Consider the following 16,751-nt stretch of genomic DNA (forward strand, 5'->3'; position numbering starts at 1 on the left):
TCAGCTTCCTTATTTAAAGAAAAGAGCTGAAGGAGTTTCAGGCATGTGAGTGCCTGATCTCTCTTTCCCTCTAAAGGCTCTGCCTCTCAGAGCCCCAGGTACCTGCCAGTGCTTTGGCACAGGAGTCATTCATTCCCTAAATTTCATTCCCTAAACACAAGCAGACTTCAACTGCAAAGCCTCTCTTTAGAATGGGAGGTTTTTTTATTAGCTGTATGCAAAATCATGAAATAACAAGATTTCTGAATTTAATAGGATAAAAAAATTAATTTCTGCCTCCCTCATTTGTCACTTCTATCTTGTTTCCTTTTTTTTTAAATTCTATTACCTTTGGGGCATCACTATATATCCAAAGAGAAGGCATTTAATTTCAAAGTAATTTTTATAGTTTGTGTCTTAAGGCATGGAGAACTTCCTACCTCTTTTCTACTCGTTTTTTCTTAGGCTGATGTTTTTCCTCAGTAAAGGAACTGTTCAGAGCACGATGTAATCTCTAGAGGAAAAAGAGGAACATAAATTAGTAAAAGTAAGATTAAAAATGGTTCCACAAATAGGTAAACAATTGGCTTTGTCTGATGGACCTGAGCATAAATTATTTTGCACCTTGAAGGATACAAGCAATTGTCTTTGCTTTGTCATTATAACAGATTTATTTTCCCATACTTTCCCAAAGAAGGGCAAACTGAAAAGTTGATAAATAGTTTGGGAACAATCCTTGGTGCTAAATTAGTTTTAAAATATTTCTTCCTCTGTGATGTTGTAAAGCAATGGAAGTTCTTCCCTTTTGTGCCTTTTGCTGTAAAGTAACTTCTTCCTTCAGAGCAAACACCCAGAGCAATTCTGTCCCATTAGTTTCTCTAGAATAATGAGGGAGGTAACCCAGCATTTCCTGCATGCCTCACAGGTTTGGAAACCTGTAACTGTGAGATGAAATGTTCTGGTTTGCCAGTTCAGGATAACAACACTGTTGTTTCCATCATCCAAAAGAGCTGAGCAGTGAGGCTGCCAGTGCAAATGGCGGGGGTGGGGTCCCTCTGTAAGCTTTGCAACCGAATATTTAAATAATTTCCTCTGTGCTTCCCATTCTATCCTTAGGTCAGCCTCTTCGAGCTCCAGAAGCTGCTGTCACCATTCAAATGCCAACTTCAGTCAGCCACTGTCACACATGTGGCTGACTGAAGCCACAGTGTGGCTTCCTTGGTCAGCCACAGTTTTTGATATGGAAACTGCCTCAATTCAATCTCAAGGCAAAGCTTTCACAGGGTCCCTTCAGAACACATACCTGACTGGTATGGAGCCAGTACTTCATCTTGGATTTCTTCTTGATTCGTGGCAGGACCAGTCTGTACACAATGTGTTCCCCCATGGTGGTGAGAATGGACAAACCGAAGCCAACGCACAACATCACGAAGAGCCCTGAGAAATGCTTTATCCCCATCTGCAGTGTCTGTGAATAAAAGGGAAAGTTAAGACAGGAGGTTGTTAGTGTGCTGAAGCAGATGCTTTGTTTTTCATGTGGAAATGTGGTCTGACTGAGTACAGAGTGGTGAAATAATGCAGAATGGTATGGATAGAGTTCACAGCAAAGCCTTTCTGTGCTGCTTTTTGTTCAGCCAGAGCAAAGGATCTGTCATGGGAAGAGAATCAGCCAAACACCAGGGAATTAGAGCCATTCCCCTAATGAGGTGGAGTGTTAAACATGTACAAGAATACAGTGTTTGCAGTGTCTTTGCATTTGTAAAAGCCAGTACTGCTTGATAAAATGTAGTCAATGAACTGTAAAGCAAGTCCTACATCAGCAGTGAGCTACTGCTCTATGAGTGTCATATTTTCAGGAAATTGATTGTGAACTTTCCATTTTTGTGCTTTACCCTTGATGGAGGGTCATGGGGGAAATGTGAAATAAGTAGCGCAAACATAGCACCCCTCCACTCCCTACATTAACAGGACTGAAACTGTTTGTTAGGAACTCTGACTGCAGCTATGGAAAACAGCAACACTCACACCTTTTTATGCCAACCTGCTCTTTTCATGCCAGATAGGAAGCCTTTAATTAATTTATCTTATTGGCATTAATCATGTTTGACACCAAGAAACTGTGTAGAGCAGAAATCTGTACCACAGACACCTGCACTGCCATGTGTGGGTGAGGTGTGCATATAGTACCTTTATTCTCAGGCCTTCATAACTAACTTTATAAATAAATAAAATCCCTTGTGGAAAATTACTGCCCACATAATACTATGGAAATATTTCCAGGAATAGAAAATCCAGTTGTGTCTTTCTATTAAACAATGTTACTCACCAAGTAAATGAAAAAAAAAGGGGAAAAAAAAAAAAGAGCAAAGGAGCAGAGTTTAGGAAAGGTTGTACGTCACCTGCGATGCCGCTACCCTGGACCTGTTGTGTTCCTTGTGTTCATTTGCTCCATGGGTGGGGGTGGGGACTGTGCTTTATTAGGAGTATTTCCATAAGTTGGAAAAAGAAACTGGAATTAGTGAAAAGATGCATCACAGAATATTTGTGAAGTCTTGTTCTAAGGTCATTTTAAGCCACAGAGTTCATAACTGATGAATGCACTGAAGCTGAGGGCTTGGGAGTCTCTCTGTGTACTTTGGTTGGGTGATTGTGAGCTGTATTTCTCTCTTCTGGTTTGCATATTGATTTCTGATTCGCATAGAAAACTGCTCTTTAGAACACAATGGTATGAGAGAGCATATCATGGGTTTTTTACAAAAACAGAGCTTCAGAAATCTAGCAAAGTGAGAACTTTCCCAGGCTGGCACTGGCAATGGACTCTTGTTTTGGGGATCCTCTACCAAAATCAACCTCCTTGTCCCAAAGCACACTGAGCAGAACTTTCAAGATGAGAATTTTTCTTCCAGTGAATAAACACTTCAAGGTTGTTGAAGAGTCTAATGGAGGTGTAAAAACAATTTCTAAAGAAACTGCAGCCTAGAAACCATAAGAAAGCCATAGCAAAATGGCTCTGGGGTAGAAGTGGGTCAGAATTTTGACACAAGAGTGTTTTTGATCTGGAAACTGCATCAATTCAACCTCAAGGCAAAACTTGCCTCTCCACATCACAATTTCTGACTGACCTGCTGCTTCATTGTTTGTTCTTTCAGTTAGGGGCATAGGAGGGTGACACAGAGATTACAGATGGTAATGCTTTACACTGCTCAGGCACCAAAATGTTTGACTGTAGGTCTGGCAGTGAAGCCCAACTTTTTGCCCAGGTAGAATAAAATAAGAAATAGGTCCATGTCTGACCTTTTATTTTCTCAGAGGTCTCAAAACTAAGGCCTCAGTATGGCCCATCTTTGAATATGACACATATCTAAGTATCTGTAAGAAGCAAAAAACCGTCTATCCCAAACAGCTGAACATGCAGTTTAAAGGCACTTTTGCCAGTTTTCCAGGAAGCTCTAGAGCAAATCACTCCCTTCCTAAAAAGGGTGTTCAACAGCAAGTATGCAACAACTTAGAGATGCAGAACTAACAGTAAACATGAGAACAAACAGAACAATAATTAAAAGGTTATGTGTTTGCTCAGTCTTCTGATGAATACACTTATCTACCAATGCTCCTAGGCTCCAGCTGTTGGATGTCACAGAATAACAGCCTGTGGGTGGTTCTTGCCATGGGAACTAGGTTTAATGTAAAATCATAAAACCCTAGCCATTCAAAACAATAATAGAAAGCCCTATTGCATTCAGGGGTTCCTGACAGTGTTTGATGCCACTCCAGCACTGCTACAGAAAGCACACTTGGCTAGCTCCTTACATGAAAAATAACTCCCTCGTCTTCAGCAAAGCCTCTCTGATTTATGCTGATGAGGGTCTGGCTCCCTGTCCTGACAGCTCTGCAGAATTGTTTTCTACCTTCCCTGGAAGCAGGTGAAAGAAATTCCAGCACTGTCATCCCAGATATGTTTTTCACCTGTAATGGATGGCTTTTGAAATTGTCCCAAACAAGACATCTTTTCCTAGCAAAGGAAGTGCCAAAACAAAGCATCAAATAATATTTCATCTAGCAATGAAGAAGGTAATACATTGGAAGAGCTGTGTGATAAAGGCTGCACAGTAGAAGGAAATTTTTGAGACTAAATTAAAGGGGAAAACAAGGTAGGGGAGAAATAATTAACAGAGTGTATGGAGTGATTATACATAGCAATATCAGCACATTCACAAACCATTGTAAAATGGCTATTTATCAGCCGTCTGTAATTACTGTAGAGACACACATGTTAAATAGTAAAGGAAACCATCTAATAGAGGCACCTCTCATTTTCAGCCTCTAATAGAGCTCCTCTCATTAGAGGAACAAGCTCTAATACTTGGGGTTTTTTTGTTCTTTTATGTATTTTAGGTGCATACATAGAATATATATGGAAAGAGCAGGAAAAAAATGGTTTCTCTGCATTACTGCTTTCCTCTCTGCTCAGAGATTAGAGGCCAGGGGAGTGGGTGTGTGGATTGGGGGTGGCAACAGAAAACAAACTGGTGGATTTCTCTACTGTAATATCTTATTTTTGTTTTATTTTATTGTTTTCCTAAGGAATAAAAGCCCACCGTGTGGTGTATTCTGTATTAAGCCAGGATAAAAATGCAGTCCTTGCTCCAAGTTTGTAATCATAAATCCAGGAGGTAGCTCCCTGCATTTTAGGAGAATGAACTCAGTTATGGCCATGTAATAGTTCTGGAGCAATAAACAGTGTAGTCAATCCTGTGATAATTACTGCTAATGGGTGCTAAGCACGACAGTTGCAACAGCCTCCAAGTTGTTTCCCACTGGCAAATTGGGAAATTGGCATTTTCTATACACCAACAAGTTCCACAGAAGACATGTGCTTTTTTTTTTAAAATACATCCTTAAAGAGAATTTTCCAATTTATCAGCCCATATATACAATTGCTATCTGAATATTTCCTATTGTTTCCACTCTAGTTATGTGCCCTTTTTACTTTTTTTAACCCTGAATAGAAGTAAAGGGATGCAGAGAAGCCAGTCTGATGTTTGTGTTCACTTTGGAGCAGGCAGCAGAGACAAAAACAGCACTTAGTGATTTCAGCAATTGTTTTCATGGGAAGAACTCTTGTTTTACTCCCTACTACAGGAGACTGTAAATGCTTTACTCTCCCTGGGTGCACTGAATAACTCATCAAGTACTCCTGTGGTCCTTCTTTGACTGTCTAGAAGCTTGAAAAGATTCTTGTGGATAATTTGCAAGTTGGCAGCGCAGCACAGATATTGGTGCTACACACTGCTGAACCCAAATACTAAATAGGGGTATCATGTGTGTGTTAAGTATAATAATAAGCTGTATTTTCTTGATTGCATTTTTCTTGTAAGGATTTTTAAAAGGTTTGCTGTTGTTTGGAAGTTCAGTTTTGCAGGACCTGTTCCTATAAGGAATTAGTAGAGATATCAAGGATAGAATTCTAAACTCATTTACACATCTCAGTAGGCTTGCAAAATCCTACTGATGCTGATGCATTTATTTAGTCAACTGAGTGTTATTAAAATGTGTCCCCCTGTCCATATTGTGGCATTTTTTGTAGCTGCAGAGAGACTTCTTTTTAGACTTGGTTTTCATTCTTATATCTTTCTGTGCTCTCAAAGAAGTAGCAGCTTAAAAATAATACATATTTAATCTCTTCAGGGGGATTATCCTTAGCAAAGACTGATGACCATGGCTTTAGAGTTTCAAGTGACAAATTTCAAGATACTGTAAATACTGTCTCATATTGGCAAGAGAAGTTCCTTTCTCTGCTTGTTGTGAGGGCTTTTGCACAGAGGTGGAAAAGCACTGTTTTGTAATAAATGTTTTATTTTCTACTCATCAGCTTTCCAAGCACTGTCAGTATCTCTTCAGACAGTCATTTTTTTCTTTCATTTGTTTTCAGTTTCAATGGATGAATCTAGATCTTTTACTCATTTCCAGGACACATCTTCTCCTGACTCTGTTGACAGACTCAATCCTCATTCACTCCCTTCTGCAGGTCTGTTGTGCAAAGTATTTTTTTCCACAGTGCAAGTCCAGAACCCACTGTCTCTTCCCACACTGAGATGACCCTTTTTAATGCAACATCTGTCACTTTGTGAGACCCTTTTTTGGAAATATTCCCAGTTCCTCCTGTGGGCAGGGGCCACCTCTCTCCCCCCAGACAGCACATGTGCAGACTGAGAAAAGTGTCTTGGTACAGCAGAACCTTTTTTCCCTGTTATTTGTTTTTGTTTTTCATGCTCTTGCGACAAGGTGCTGTGAAAGGTGACTGATGGGCAGCTGCTATTTATGAGCACAGGGCAGTTTGTTTCCTTTTTGGAAGTGTCTGCATGGCCTTCCCTTGACACCTGCAGTGCATCAGGGACGAACATAAACCAGAACTTCAAGGTTGGAAAAGTCACTGTTGAGTTGTCAGGTGATGGGTGTAACAAAAAAGGAAACTGTTGGTTGACCTTTAAGGGGACTAGGAAAAAGAGCAGAAAGGCACAATTTTCTAAATGACAACTGGGTGAAATCATGGCAAGATGAATGAGGAACTGTCTGATTGTGCCTCTTGAGTGATACTGAGCCAAAGATCATCAATTCAGGCAAAAGACCAGCGAGTTTGAGCAAGCTCCTTCAGAAACTTGAGAGCTAACAGCCATCAATGGATCCCACCACTGATGGGAGATTAAAAGAGGATTAGTCACCATCTGTGAATGGATTTAAAAGACCAACAAATGTGGCACTTAGGGACACAGTTTAGTGGTGGACTTGGCAGTGCTGCATTAATGGCTGGATTCATTGGTTGTAGAGGTCTCTGCCTACCTAAATTATTCCATGATTCTAAGATGAAAGGATTTTTTTTTCCTGTGTGGCTTCCATCTGGATCAGAAGGAAGGCTGTGGTCAATCCCCACTGTTAGCATGGACTTGTCAGGCACTGGGAGGAGGTTCAGAGCACTTTGCCTTCCCCAGCATCACCACTGTCAGGGTCAGTTTGGGCTGCAAGGGTTTGTGTGCTTCCATATATTGTTGTTTTAAATGTCAGGTTAGATACCATTTGTGTGAAGCATCAGCAAGTTCTTGATATTAATAGCTGGGATAATAGTATGTGGCAATATATAATTTTTTATTCCACATGTTGGTTGTTATCTGACTGAACTGCCAGTCAACATGGAAATCAGTCTAAGTTCTAGAGTTCCAGCTGTCCTGTGATCATTATGACTATAAAAGGAGAAATACAAACCTTTCAGGTGAAACAGAAGATACAGTTTCAACAGTAACATTTTTTAAAACATAGCTGAAAAGCTGTGAAAGATTGTGTACACTTAATTAGCTCCTCCCAAAGTATGGATCAGGAAGGGCTCTTCTTTTTTGTGCTGTCTTGATAAACCCTGCCCTGGTCATCACTGCCTGGCCTGAGCAGCCAAACCCACTGACTGCAGGCATTTTGCCTTTCAGGGATACCCTGCCTGCTGCCCTGCTGGTTGAGTTCCAGAGCTTCTTTGCTGCCAGGAGCACAAATTGCAAAATATTTGGTTCCCAAAAATCATAGAATCATAGACTGGTTTGAGTAGAAAGGGATCTTTCAAGGCCACCTGGTCCACCTGACCCACAATGAGAGGGGCCATATTCGATTAGACCAGCTTGCTCAGAGCCTTGGATGCCTCCAGGGACGCTTGAACACTTTCAGGGATGGGGCATCCACCATCCCTCTGGGAAACATTCTGCTCACTTTCTAATTTTCCACCTTCTTTGTAAAAACCTTCTCTCTGCAGTCTATTCTGAGCTTGGGTGGAGCTAATGGGATGGAAAGCAAGTCCCAAGAGCCTGGCTCCTTCTGAAGAGGCAGCAGTAAGAATAACAGTATGGTAGAGGAAGAGCTGAGTGTACTGTATGCAAAATAAAAACAAATTATATTGATTATGCCCAGATATGATGTGCAAACATAGCTCTGTCAATCCCTCATCCCTCCTGCACCATGTTTCACCCTAAGTAGTGAACTCAGCAATTTGGCCACAAAGCCATTCCTTTGAAACTAATGACAATTTTAAACCAAGAGTACTCAAGGAATATTGCTAGAGGCTAGCACTCACCAAGAACAGCCACTGCCACCCACAATTACTTGCAGTGGAGAGGGTAAGGTGCAATTCACTGCAGTGTTCTTTCCAAGACTGGGTTAGCTGCATGCCCCATAAATGATCCAGTGGGTGCTGGTCAGGGTCAGATACCTTGGGTAAGTGGTTTTGCTGGAGAGGTTGATATAAAACAGCAGAGTCAAGCACTTCTGACCTCTGCAATATCAGCAAATAAACCATCTTTATTGGTTTCCCAGCTTGAAGAGCTTTAAGGTTTTCACTGCAAACCTTCCAGCTCCAGCTGAATAATTTCTTTCCAGGACAACTTTGTTTTGAAATGCAGTTTAGAATAAGCAAAGTGCTCATCCACTGCCAGATAGAGATGGGAAGAGCTAACATTGAGTTCTGCCACAGGAAATATAATTTCCCAGTGTAAGATTACTAAAAAATGGTGAGTAGGAAGATGGATCTCAAAACAAATCTACAGAAAAATTAACTTCAGTGGGCAGGAGTGGCAGGTGGATACGAATCAGGCACAGCTAAAGAGGTAATGACCAAAATGGATGATGGATATCCCCCAATTTAAAGGCTATACTGATCAGTATTTCACCTACATATATTCCCATTTTAGCATCATTACTCTTGGTCAGCAGGTGCAGCATGTCACAGACCAAATTTATCAAAATAATGGAGAAGAATACAAAACTTTATTCTTGCTGTCAAAAGGCAATTGCTGGGTCTCACTCTGGTATATAATCCATGTGAATGACTACCCACTGAGAAGCTGAGACTTGTTCAAAAAATGAATCATCTGCTTCTGTGTTGAGCATTGTCTGCTCCTCGGTGAATCTGTAGAATACTACTGTGACTGAGTGCAGGGAGTAAAGTTACAGAGATTTTAGGGCTGTACAGGAGTAAATGACACAAACCAACATAAAGGTAAGTCCAAGACTAATTCCCATGGTTCTTGCTGTAACAGTGGAGAACCTGTACTTTGAAGAGGGTTTGCTGCTTGGCTGTTAAGTAAATTTCTCCCGACTAAGAAATCACACATTCTAAAATCTGCAAGTTCTTGGCCAAAAGGAATGGATGAAGAAGAGGAGGTGCATGTGGGAGATGCATTAAAAGTGAGGCAACTCAGGAAAATGAAGATCTGGACTTAGCAGAGCTTACCCCACAAATGGCACTGACTTGAAAGACTGCTTCTGCTCATTTTCTGAATGCATAAGGGTCTTTCAGTGGCTTGTTAGATTCAGAGAATCCTAGAATAGTGTGGTTTTGGAGAGACCTTACAGACCATCTAGTTTCAAGCCCCTGCCCTGGGCAGGGATACCAACCACCAGACCAGGCTCCTCCAAGCCCTGTTCCACCTGGCCTTGGACACTTTCAGGGGTGGGGTAGCCACAGCTTTTCTAGGCCTCTTCCTTCTCTGGAAGGACCTCACCACCTAAATGTTTCAATTCTGCGTTTTATCAGAAAGTCAGGGCCTCACCACCTAAATGTTTCGATTCTGACTTTTATTTCCTCTCAACCTACCTCTTTCAGTCTAAAGCCATTCCCCTTATCTTGTTACGCCATCCCTTGTCCAAGTTACTCTTCAGCTCTCTTGGATCCCAGTTAAGCACAGGAAGGGGCTCCAAGGTCTCCCTGGAGCCTTCTCTTCTCCAGGTGAGCACCCCCAGCTCTCCCAGTCTGGGTCCAGAGCAGAGGCCCTCTGATCACCTTTGTGGTCTCCTCTGGATTTCCTCCAACAGTGCCACATCCTTCTTATGCTGAGGATCCCGGAGCTGGATGCAGCTCTGCAGTGGGGTCTCACCAGAGTGAGCAGAGGTACACCATCCCCTCCCTTGACCTCCTGCCCACACTTATAGTGATGCAGCCCAAGACATCTTTGGCTTTCTGGGCGGCCAGGGCACATCGCCAGGGCATCTTGAGCTTCTAATCCACCAAAGCCCCAAGTCCTTCTCCCCAGGGCTGTTCTCCATCCGTTCTGTATTTGTGCTCTGCCTGTATCTGTGCTTGGCATTGCTCCAACCCAGGTGCAGGACCTTACGCTTGGCCTTGTTGGACTCCATGAACTGAGTCCTGCAGTTCACACACCTGAACCAACTTGTTGGACTTTAGCTTCTGAACAAAAAACTCAGCTCTGCATGTTGAGTTAGTGCAACTGAAGATGAAATAAGGACTATGGTCAAACAACTAGCCTGGGAGCAGCTACACCTGCTCCTCTTTCTGGGCTTCACAGGGAGGTGATGCTAAAAAATTCAATTATGTTAAAGCACAACATGTCTTCCATCTGTCACACCATGCTTAAGGCCTCCCATAAATCCTGTGGTTAAAACCTATTCAATAGTGAAAAAAACCCCAAAGGAATTCCATGGGACTATTCAAGGGCAAAACCTGAATTTTCTTTTCAGACTGTAGCAGATTTTTGCCCCACCTCCTCTCCCTTTGTTGGTAGGCCTTGAGGAATCTTGTGTTGATCATGCACCTCTCTCAGTAACATTTTGAACAAGGACCCCCATATATGTACTTCTATTTACAATTTTTGTAGGTAGGTATTGCTCAGGTTCTAATACTTCTGCAGCCCAGTGTATCATTTCATGCCCCTCCCAGGGGATCTAAGCACCTCACTCCACAGCAACCATATGTTCTGAGAGTAAACCAGTACTAAATAAAATTGTACTTTTGATTGGAATTTAATCTATGACTAAGATTAGAGAGCATACAGCCCCAGAGGAATGTGGGGTAAGACATGATCAGAGGAAGCTCCTTGTGTCACGTCACTAGGGAATTATCAGAAAGGTAAGTTTTCTCTGCTGTAAGAGTTTTGAGATTTAAGCAACATTTAGGTAATTTATAACACTACCACCTTGTAAATTCCTGAGACTTAATTCAAAAGACTTGTTAAAATGTAGAGTAACAAGAAGTCATTGAAGGAACTGCTATTTTAAAAAGACAATTTCCTTTTTAGATGATAATACAATCTCCAGATAAGCTAAACCAGAAAGAAAGTGAATACACACTTCTGTTTAAGTTTGCTTTCATGTGTTGAATTAATCACATAAAAAAAGAAAGAAAAAATGAGTAAGTTGGATAAAAATAAATTGAATTTTCTTCTATGAATGTCTGATGTTAAAATATAATTTATTTCCTATTGACACAACTGTAATGAAAAAGTAAAGAATGTAGTAAGACCTGCAGAAATACCCCAACAAATTATGTATTAAAAATGCCAACTAAAGATTTGCTTTGTTGTATCTCTAAAAAATGCTAACTTTGTAGTAATTTAGTCAGCAGCCAGAGGTTTGCAGCTGACCATTGAAAAGTGGGAGTCAGAGCCCAGGAAACTGAGCTTCTCTTCGATAGGAGAATGCTGCCACTTCCTAAGGGAACACCGAGTGTGCATTTGGCATTTGGCTGAACAGTCTGAGAAGGAGAGAGGAGACTTCTAAGTGTTTTGTACCTGTGAGAATACATAACCTATCCCTCCTGAAAGACCTTCAGCTAAAAGAGTATGCTATGAGCTTCACACATTGCTGGTGCTTTTGATTCTTCAATACTTTATCTTATTTTTTCACTTGGCAGTCTAGGGAGCTTGAGGAAAAACTGCTATTCTGGTAAGAGTTATCTTTTTCTCATAAATAATGGCCTAAGTCCTCTGATGTGGTACTTGGATGTGCATCCATGAAGATTTACTTCCATTTTCTCATACATCTACATGAAGTGAGACCTACTTCCCCTCTCTTCTTGGCATGGTGTCTTAGCAGACCATTTCTAGCCTGGAATCCTATCTTTAGTACAGGTAGCTGCCACCCATGTTTGAAAGTGGTCAGGGTGCATTAAAAATTCAGGATGTCCTGAGTCCCCCTCTCTCTGTGGATGGTGATCCACACACAATTGAGTGGAATCAGAATCAGACAGGTTTGCTATGAAATAGACCAGATCATGATTTTTACTGCCCTCTTCATGCCCTGCTTGTCTCCAGAGGAGCTCCCTGGTGCCTCACTCAGCAGCACAGCCCCACTGACGTGCTCCTCCTGCTCTGCCCTGACTGCTGCCTGGGTCAGCAGCTCTTGCCTTTGAAGCCTCCTCCTTCCCTTCAGCTGCCACCCATCCCTGCCACGTGGGCATGCCATGAGGAATGAGGAGAAGTAATTGTCAGCTTGCACAAAGCCTCACTTTGTTGACCTGAGTTCACTGCTTACCTCCGTGACGGCGAAGCTTCGTTTTCCACAGGGAACGACCTTGTACCACTTGTCGTGCAGAACATCCATGAAGCCGTGGGATTTGTACTGGCTGATCAGGTCAGAGATATTTGAGGTGAGCGGAGAGTTGGGGGGAAGACCAATGCCATATCCTAGAAGGGAGAACAATGCAATCATCTCTCTCTTTCTTGTTTGGTTTTTGCTGAAGTATGTTCATTTCAGCATGGAAGAGCAAGCTGGCACTCTCTTTCACCCAGCCAGCTTACTGTGGTCTGAGAATACTACGACAAGACCTTTATTGGTGCAAAATAAAGTCACCCAATATAAACAGAATAGGCAAATCCAACATTATTAGGGCCACACAAGAAATATGTAAAACTGGAGATTCCAAAAACTCAAAATGGAGACAATGGATTAATAAATATTTTCTCTAGAAACACAGACCATTTCATGCCCTTGTCTTGGATTATTTCAGCAATGCAAAAGGGCCTCAATGTTACATAAATCATTCTGTGATCCCCTTGCACTGTTAGAGCAGTGGATGTGACTGTGGTGTCAGATGTGACATTTTCTTTCTGATGAGGAGCTGTATGCATGTAAATATATACAGGAGCCATCTACATTGTTATTACACAGCAATTTAAAGCCCAGGGGCTATGCTTTCAGTTAGTGCACTTCTGCTCTGGCACTGACAGGGACTTTCAGATACTAATAAATGCAGTTTGTAGCCACTGTGTTGTCTTTCACCATGTTAAAGTGCAGGTAAAGGACTTAGGGTAAGCAAAAATGAATGCAGTAACTCTGAATGCACTACTTTTATTTGAAGAATCTGGGGTTTGACTTTAGAAATTCTAAACAAATACAACTGATCCCTCTAAGACATGCAGTTGCATGCCAATTTGCCTGCAGAGATTAATTTCTAGTCCACTGTGGATTTTTGTTTTTTTAGTTCAGAATTCAGAATTTCAGACTGTCTCCTTAAAGCCACCCACAACAACACAGGAAGAAACAAAAAAACTCTCACAAACAGACAAGTGCTGGATTCTCCAGGACAGTGGCTCACTTTTTAATGAGTGATGAGGTGATAACTGTTCCTTCAATGCTTCTCCCTTGCTGCTGAGTTTTTTACATTGTGCCTGTAATTCCACCTGAATAAATTTGCTCACATCAGAGGACTTTTTTCAGAGTTAGCACAGCTAGGACTCATAAATATCACATTTTCAGCATATTTTTTTTGTAATTGGGTGATGTGAAGAAAGTCCACTCATCCAAAATCATACAGTTTAGTGTCTATTTGTTTTTTTCTTTTTCTATATTGAAATCAAATCTACTTGATTTGAAATTGTGAAAGCTTCTGGTTCTATTTCAGCAGAGCTGACCTTTCTGAGAGGGATTTATCAGGTTTCTGAAGGAGGTTGTTTTACTGTGTGATGGGAGCAGCTGGAGCTATTCCCCTTGGAGGGGAGGAAAGTGGAAGCACCAGTCCTTTACACTGTTCATCTATCACAAAAGTGGTTTCTAAAGTCTGCTGCCCATGTGCTTATCCGTGCTAGAAGCAGCTTCCCACCAGTCTTGCTTGCAGGCTGCCTTCTGGGCTGTCCTTGCTAATTTCTCAAGGCTGCAGGAGGCCAAGCACTAGGGCAGGCTCCCTTGTCAATTACCTATAGATTCCGTGGGAATCTTGAGCTGACCTTTAAAATGAGAACAGAATTTGCCTGTTTCAGATGAGAGAGAAACTGCAGAACCTCATTTTAAACCGGGTTTTGAACACAAAGAGCTGGCAGAAAAGAAGCTTCATTTCAGGGACCTCTTTATTTCATGGTGAGCAGGGAAATGGACTCTGCCTCCTACTTGTCTGGAGACACACTGTCTGAGCACTTGGAATAATTTCTATATAGAGCATGGCAACAGATCATAGAATCACAGCATGGTTTGGGTTGGAAGGGACCTTAAAGAACATTTCATTCCAATGCCTGCCATGGGGATCTTCCACTAGACCAAGTTGCTCAAAGCTCCACTCAACCTGGCCTGGAAACAGGTGGTAAAACTGATGCGAGATCTCAAAAAAACAGAAGAAAAGGCTGGAGCTTTTGTTCTGCTCAGTCACTGAGGATTTTGTCATGATCTTCAAGGGGTCCTCAGTTTCACCTCCGTACTTTCACTGAGAATACCACAGCACAACAAAGCAAATTCAGCACATGAGGAACAGAGCGGTGTGTTATAAAATGGGTTATTACCTTCAATGGCAAAGGGTTTTCCCACAGTTAGGAGCTTGCAGTCAGCATCTATTGACACTTCATAATCTAAGAGTGCTTTATCCATGATGAAGGCATCAAGTTTCTCTGGATCATGCCTGTATTCAACACCAAAGTCAGAAACACAATCACTTCACTGTCTGAGTGACACTGAACATTTGTCTATGCAGTTTTCTGGAAAATTACTGTATGAAAACAGGGACTCCTATTTGCACACCTTCACTTAAACTGAAAACTGATTTGTATTTTGAAGGATGGAATTGTGCATGAAATGCAAACTTTGTGCATTAAAAGCAGTTAGTGTGTTTAGGACTTGTTTTGCTCCCACAAAACTCTATTGTTCTAAAAGACAAAAATCACTGCAAAATGTTGGACTTTCACTCAATTGAAAGTGGCACAAGGCTTTAATGAGAAGATCAAAAATTGATAAAGTACTGTTGCTGTCTTTGTTTCTTTGTGATGTTAAACTTGGGCGATTTTAGAGCAAAAAACCCGAAGGATAACTTATTCAAAGGTATTTCTCCTCCTTTCTCCTTGAATATGAGGTAAATTATTTCCTTCACCCAAGGAAGGAAATCTATCTTTTCCTTGTGTTGTCTTCATGAACACAATGACTGAATTTTACTAAAATAATCATTTCTGAACAGCATGTTTGGATAAAAATAAAGACACAAAAGAACAGCTGCAGTGCCTCTTCTCATCTGTCCCCAGGACTGCACCCTCCATTCCTGTCCCCTTAAAAGTCTGAGTGTTCTCCCGATGAAACTACTTCATTTATTTCAATCCATTTACTCCAGTTTGACCTAAAGAACTGACATGTGTCTTAATTATCAACAGGATGGATCTGGGGGAAAACATATGAACAGGAAACAGCAGGAAAAAACTTCTGGTGAAAAGTTCTCAGGCCATCTGCCAGGCAACTTTTAAGATAAAATGAATGAATGATTTCAGGGTTGTTACCACCTCCCATGTTTCCTGGAAGAGCTGTGTGACACCCAGACTGTTAAGCACAAATATTCCTGAGGCACACTGACATCACGATTCCCTAATTACTTTATTATTACTTTTATTACTTTTTACCAGTCTAGTGCTTCTTTTACTAATTTTAACGATAAATTAAGGTTCCTCTCTGAGAACCTCCTTTCCTCCCACCACACTGAGGAACCTCATTGGCAGCTTTTGCTTGGACTGGATGTTTTTTCCTGAATGTTTCTCCTTGCCTGATGAAGGGCTCCCAAGCTCAGGAACTTGCCAGGTCTTTATACACTGCTCTCACCTGATGCCCCACCCCCCCCCCCCCCAGGTGGGCATTCCTCCACATCACCATTCAAGGTGATGGTCTACACTGCGTTTTTCCCCAGTTCTCTTTCTATACAAAGACAAAAGCTACAAGAAGCAGCTGGGATACACTTTTGTCTTTTCAAGCAGAGCACAGACCATCAATACTTTGCTTCATGCCAGACAAAGCAGTATCATGGCACAAGCAATACTACAGAGTACCACCAATGGAAGCAAAGCTGACGATTTTTACCCTCTATGGACAAATGCAGAAATAAGAATAAGCCCTGCCTAAAGAGGTGGTAAGGGTTTTAATACCATAAACGGGTATTAATCCATTGAACTCCTGTGTTTTGTGGGACCCTCAGCACTGGGAAGGAGGGGATCGGTGGGACATGGCCTCCATGGAGTGGTGATCTTTTCTACATCTCTCTCTCTGTCACTATCTTTCTCTCTCTCTCACACACACATTTACTGTTAAATAAAACCCGTACTGTTGACTTTAGCCTCATTTTCCCTTAATCCAAGCATCTCCCTTAACAATTTTGATAACCAGGTCATGACCAGGGGCTGGGGGGGCAGGTGTGGTGCTGTTTGCAGGGCTCACTTCAGGTAGGCCACGCCGTCGGTGGTGGCAGGGACGTTGTAGCGCCGCATGTACTCATGCATCTCCGGGAAGCTCTGCCGCACGTAGTCCTCGGCGCTGCTCTCCCGCACCGTGCCGAACCGGAACCCCTGGGATGGGTGGTGGAGCTGAGGGGAGCACAGGAGAGCATTAGCAGAGCCATTTGCCTCCCTTCACATCTGTGTCTCGGCCCTAGTGTGCCGACAGCTCCTCAGAAATCCCCAGCGTTCGGGGACCTGCCCCTCTGGGTGTTCTCAGGCAGGCAGCTTCCCGCCCCCCAGGAAAAGCCTGGAAAGACTTTCCAGGTGGCTAAATAG

The 16,751-nt window shown here is 42.1% G+C and overlaps 1 protein-coding gene across 1 annotated transcript in view; it reads right to left on the minus strand.

Annotated features, from left to right (window-relative positions):
- Positions 1 to 16,751, minus strand: part of GRIN3A (glutamate ionotropic receptor NMDA type subunit 3A) — a 384,347-nt gene that overhangs the window by 319,359 nt on the left and 48,237 nt on the right. The window contains exons 4-8 of the mRNA XM_050987067.1: positions 16,417 to 16,562; positions 14,514 to 14,629; positions 12,277 to 12,428; positions 1,283 to 1,447; positions 420 to 493 (exon numbers count right to left, since the gene is read on the minus strand). Coding sequence (XP_050843024.1) covers positions 420 to 493; positions 1,283 to 1,447; positions 12,277 to 12,428; positions 14,514 to 14,629; positions 16,417 to 16,562 — 653 coding nt within the window. The remainder of the gene's footprint in view (positions 1 to 419; positions 494 to 1,282; positions 1,448 to 12,276; positions 12,429 to 14,513; positions 14,630 to 16,416; positions 16,563 to 16,751) is intronic.

This window comes from Serinus canaria, chromosome Z, assembly GCF_022539315.1.
Source record: "Serinus canaria isolate serCan28SL12 chromosome Z, serCan2020, whole genome shotgun sequence".
Classification (NCBI taxonomy): domain Eukaryota; kingdom Metazoa; phylum Chordata; class Aves; order Passeriformes; family Fringillidae; genus Serinus; species Serinus canaria.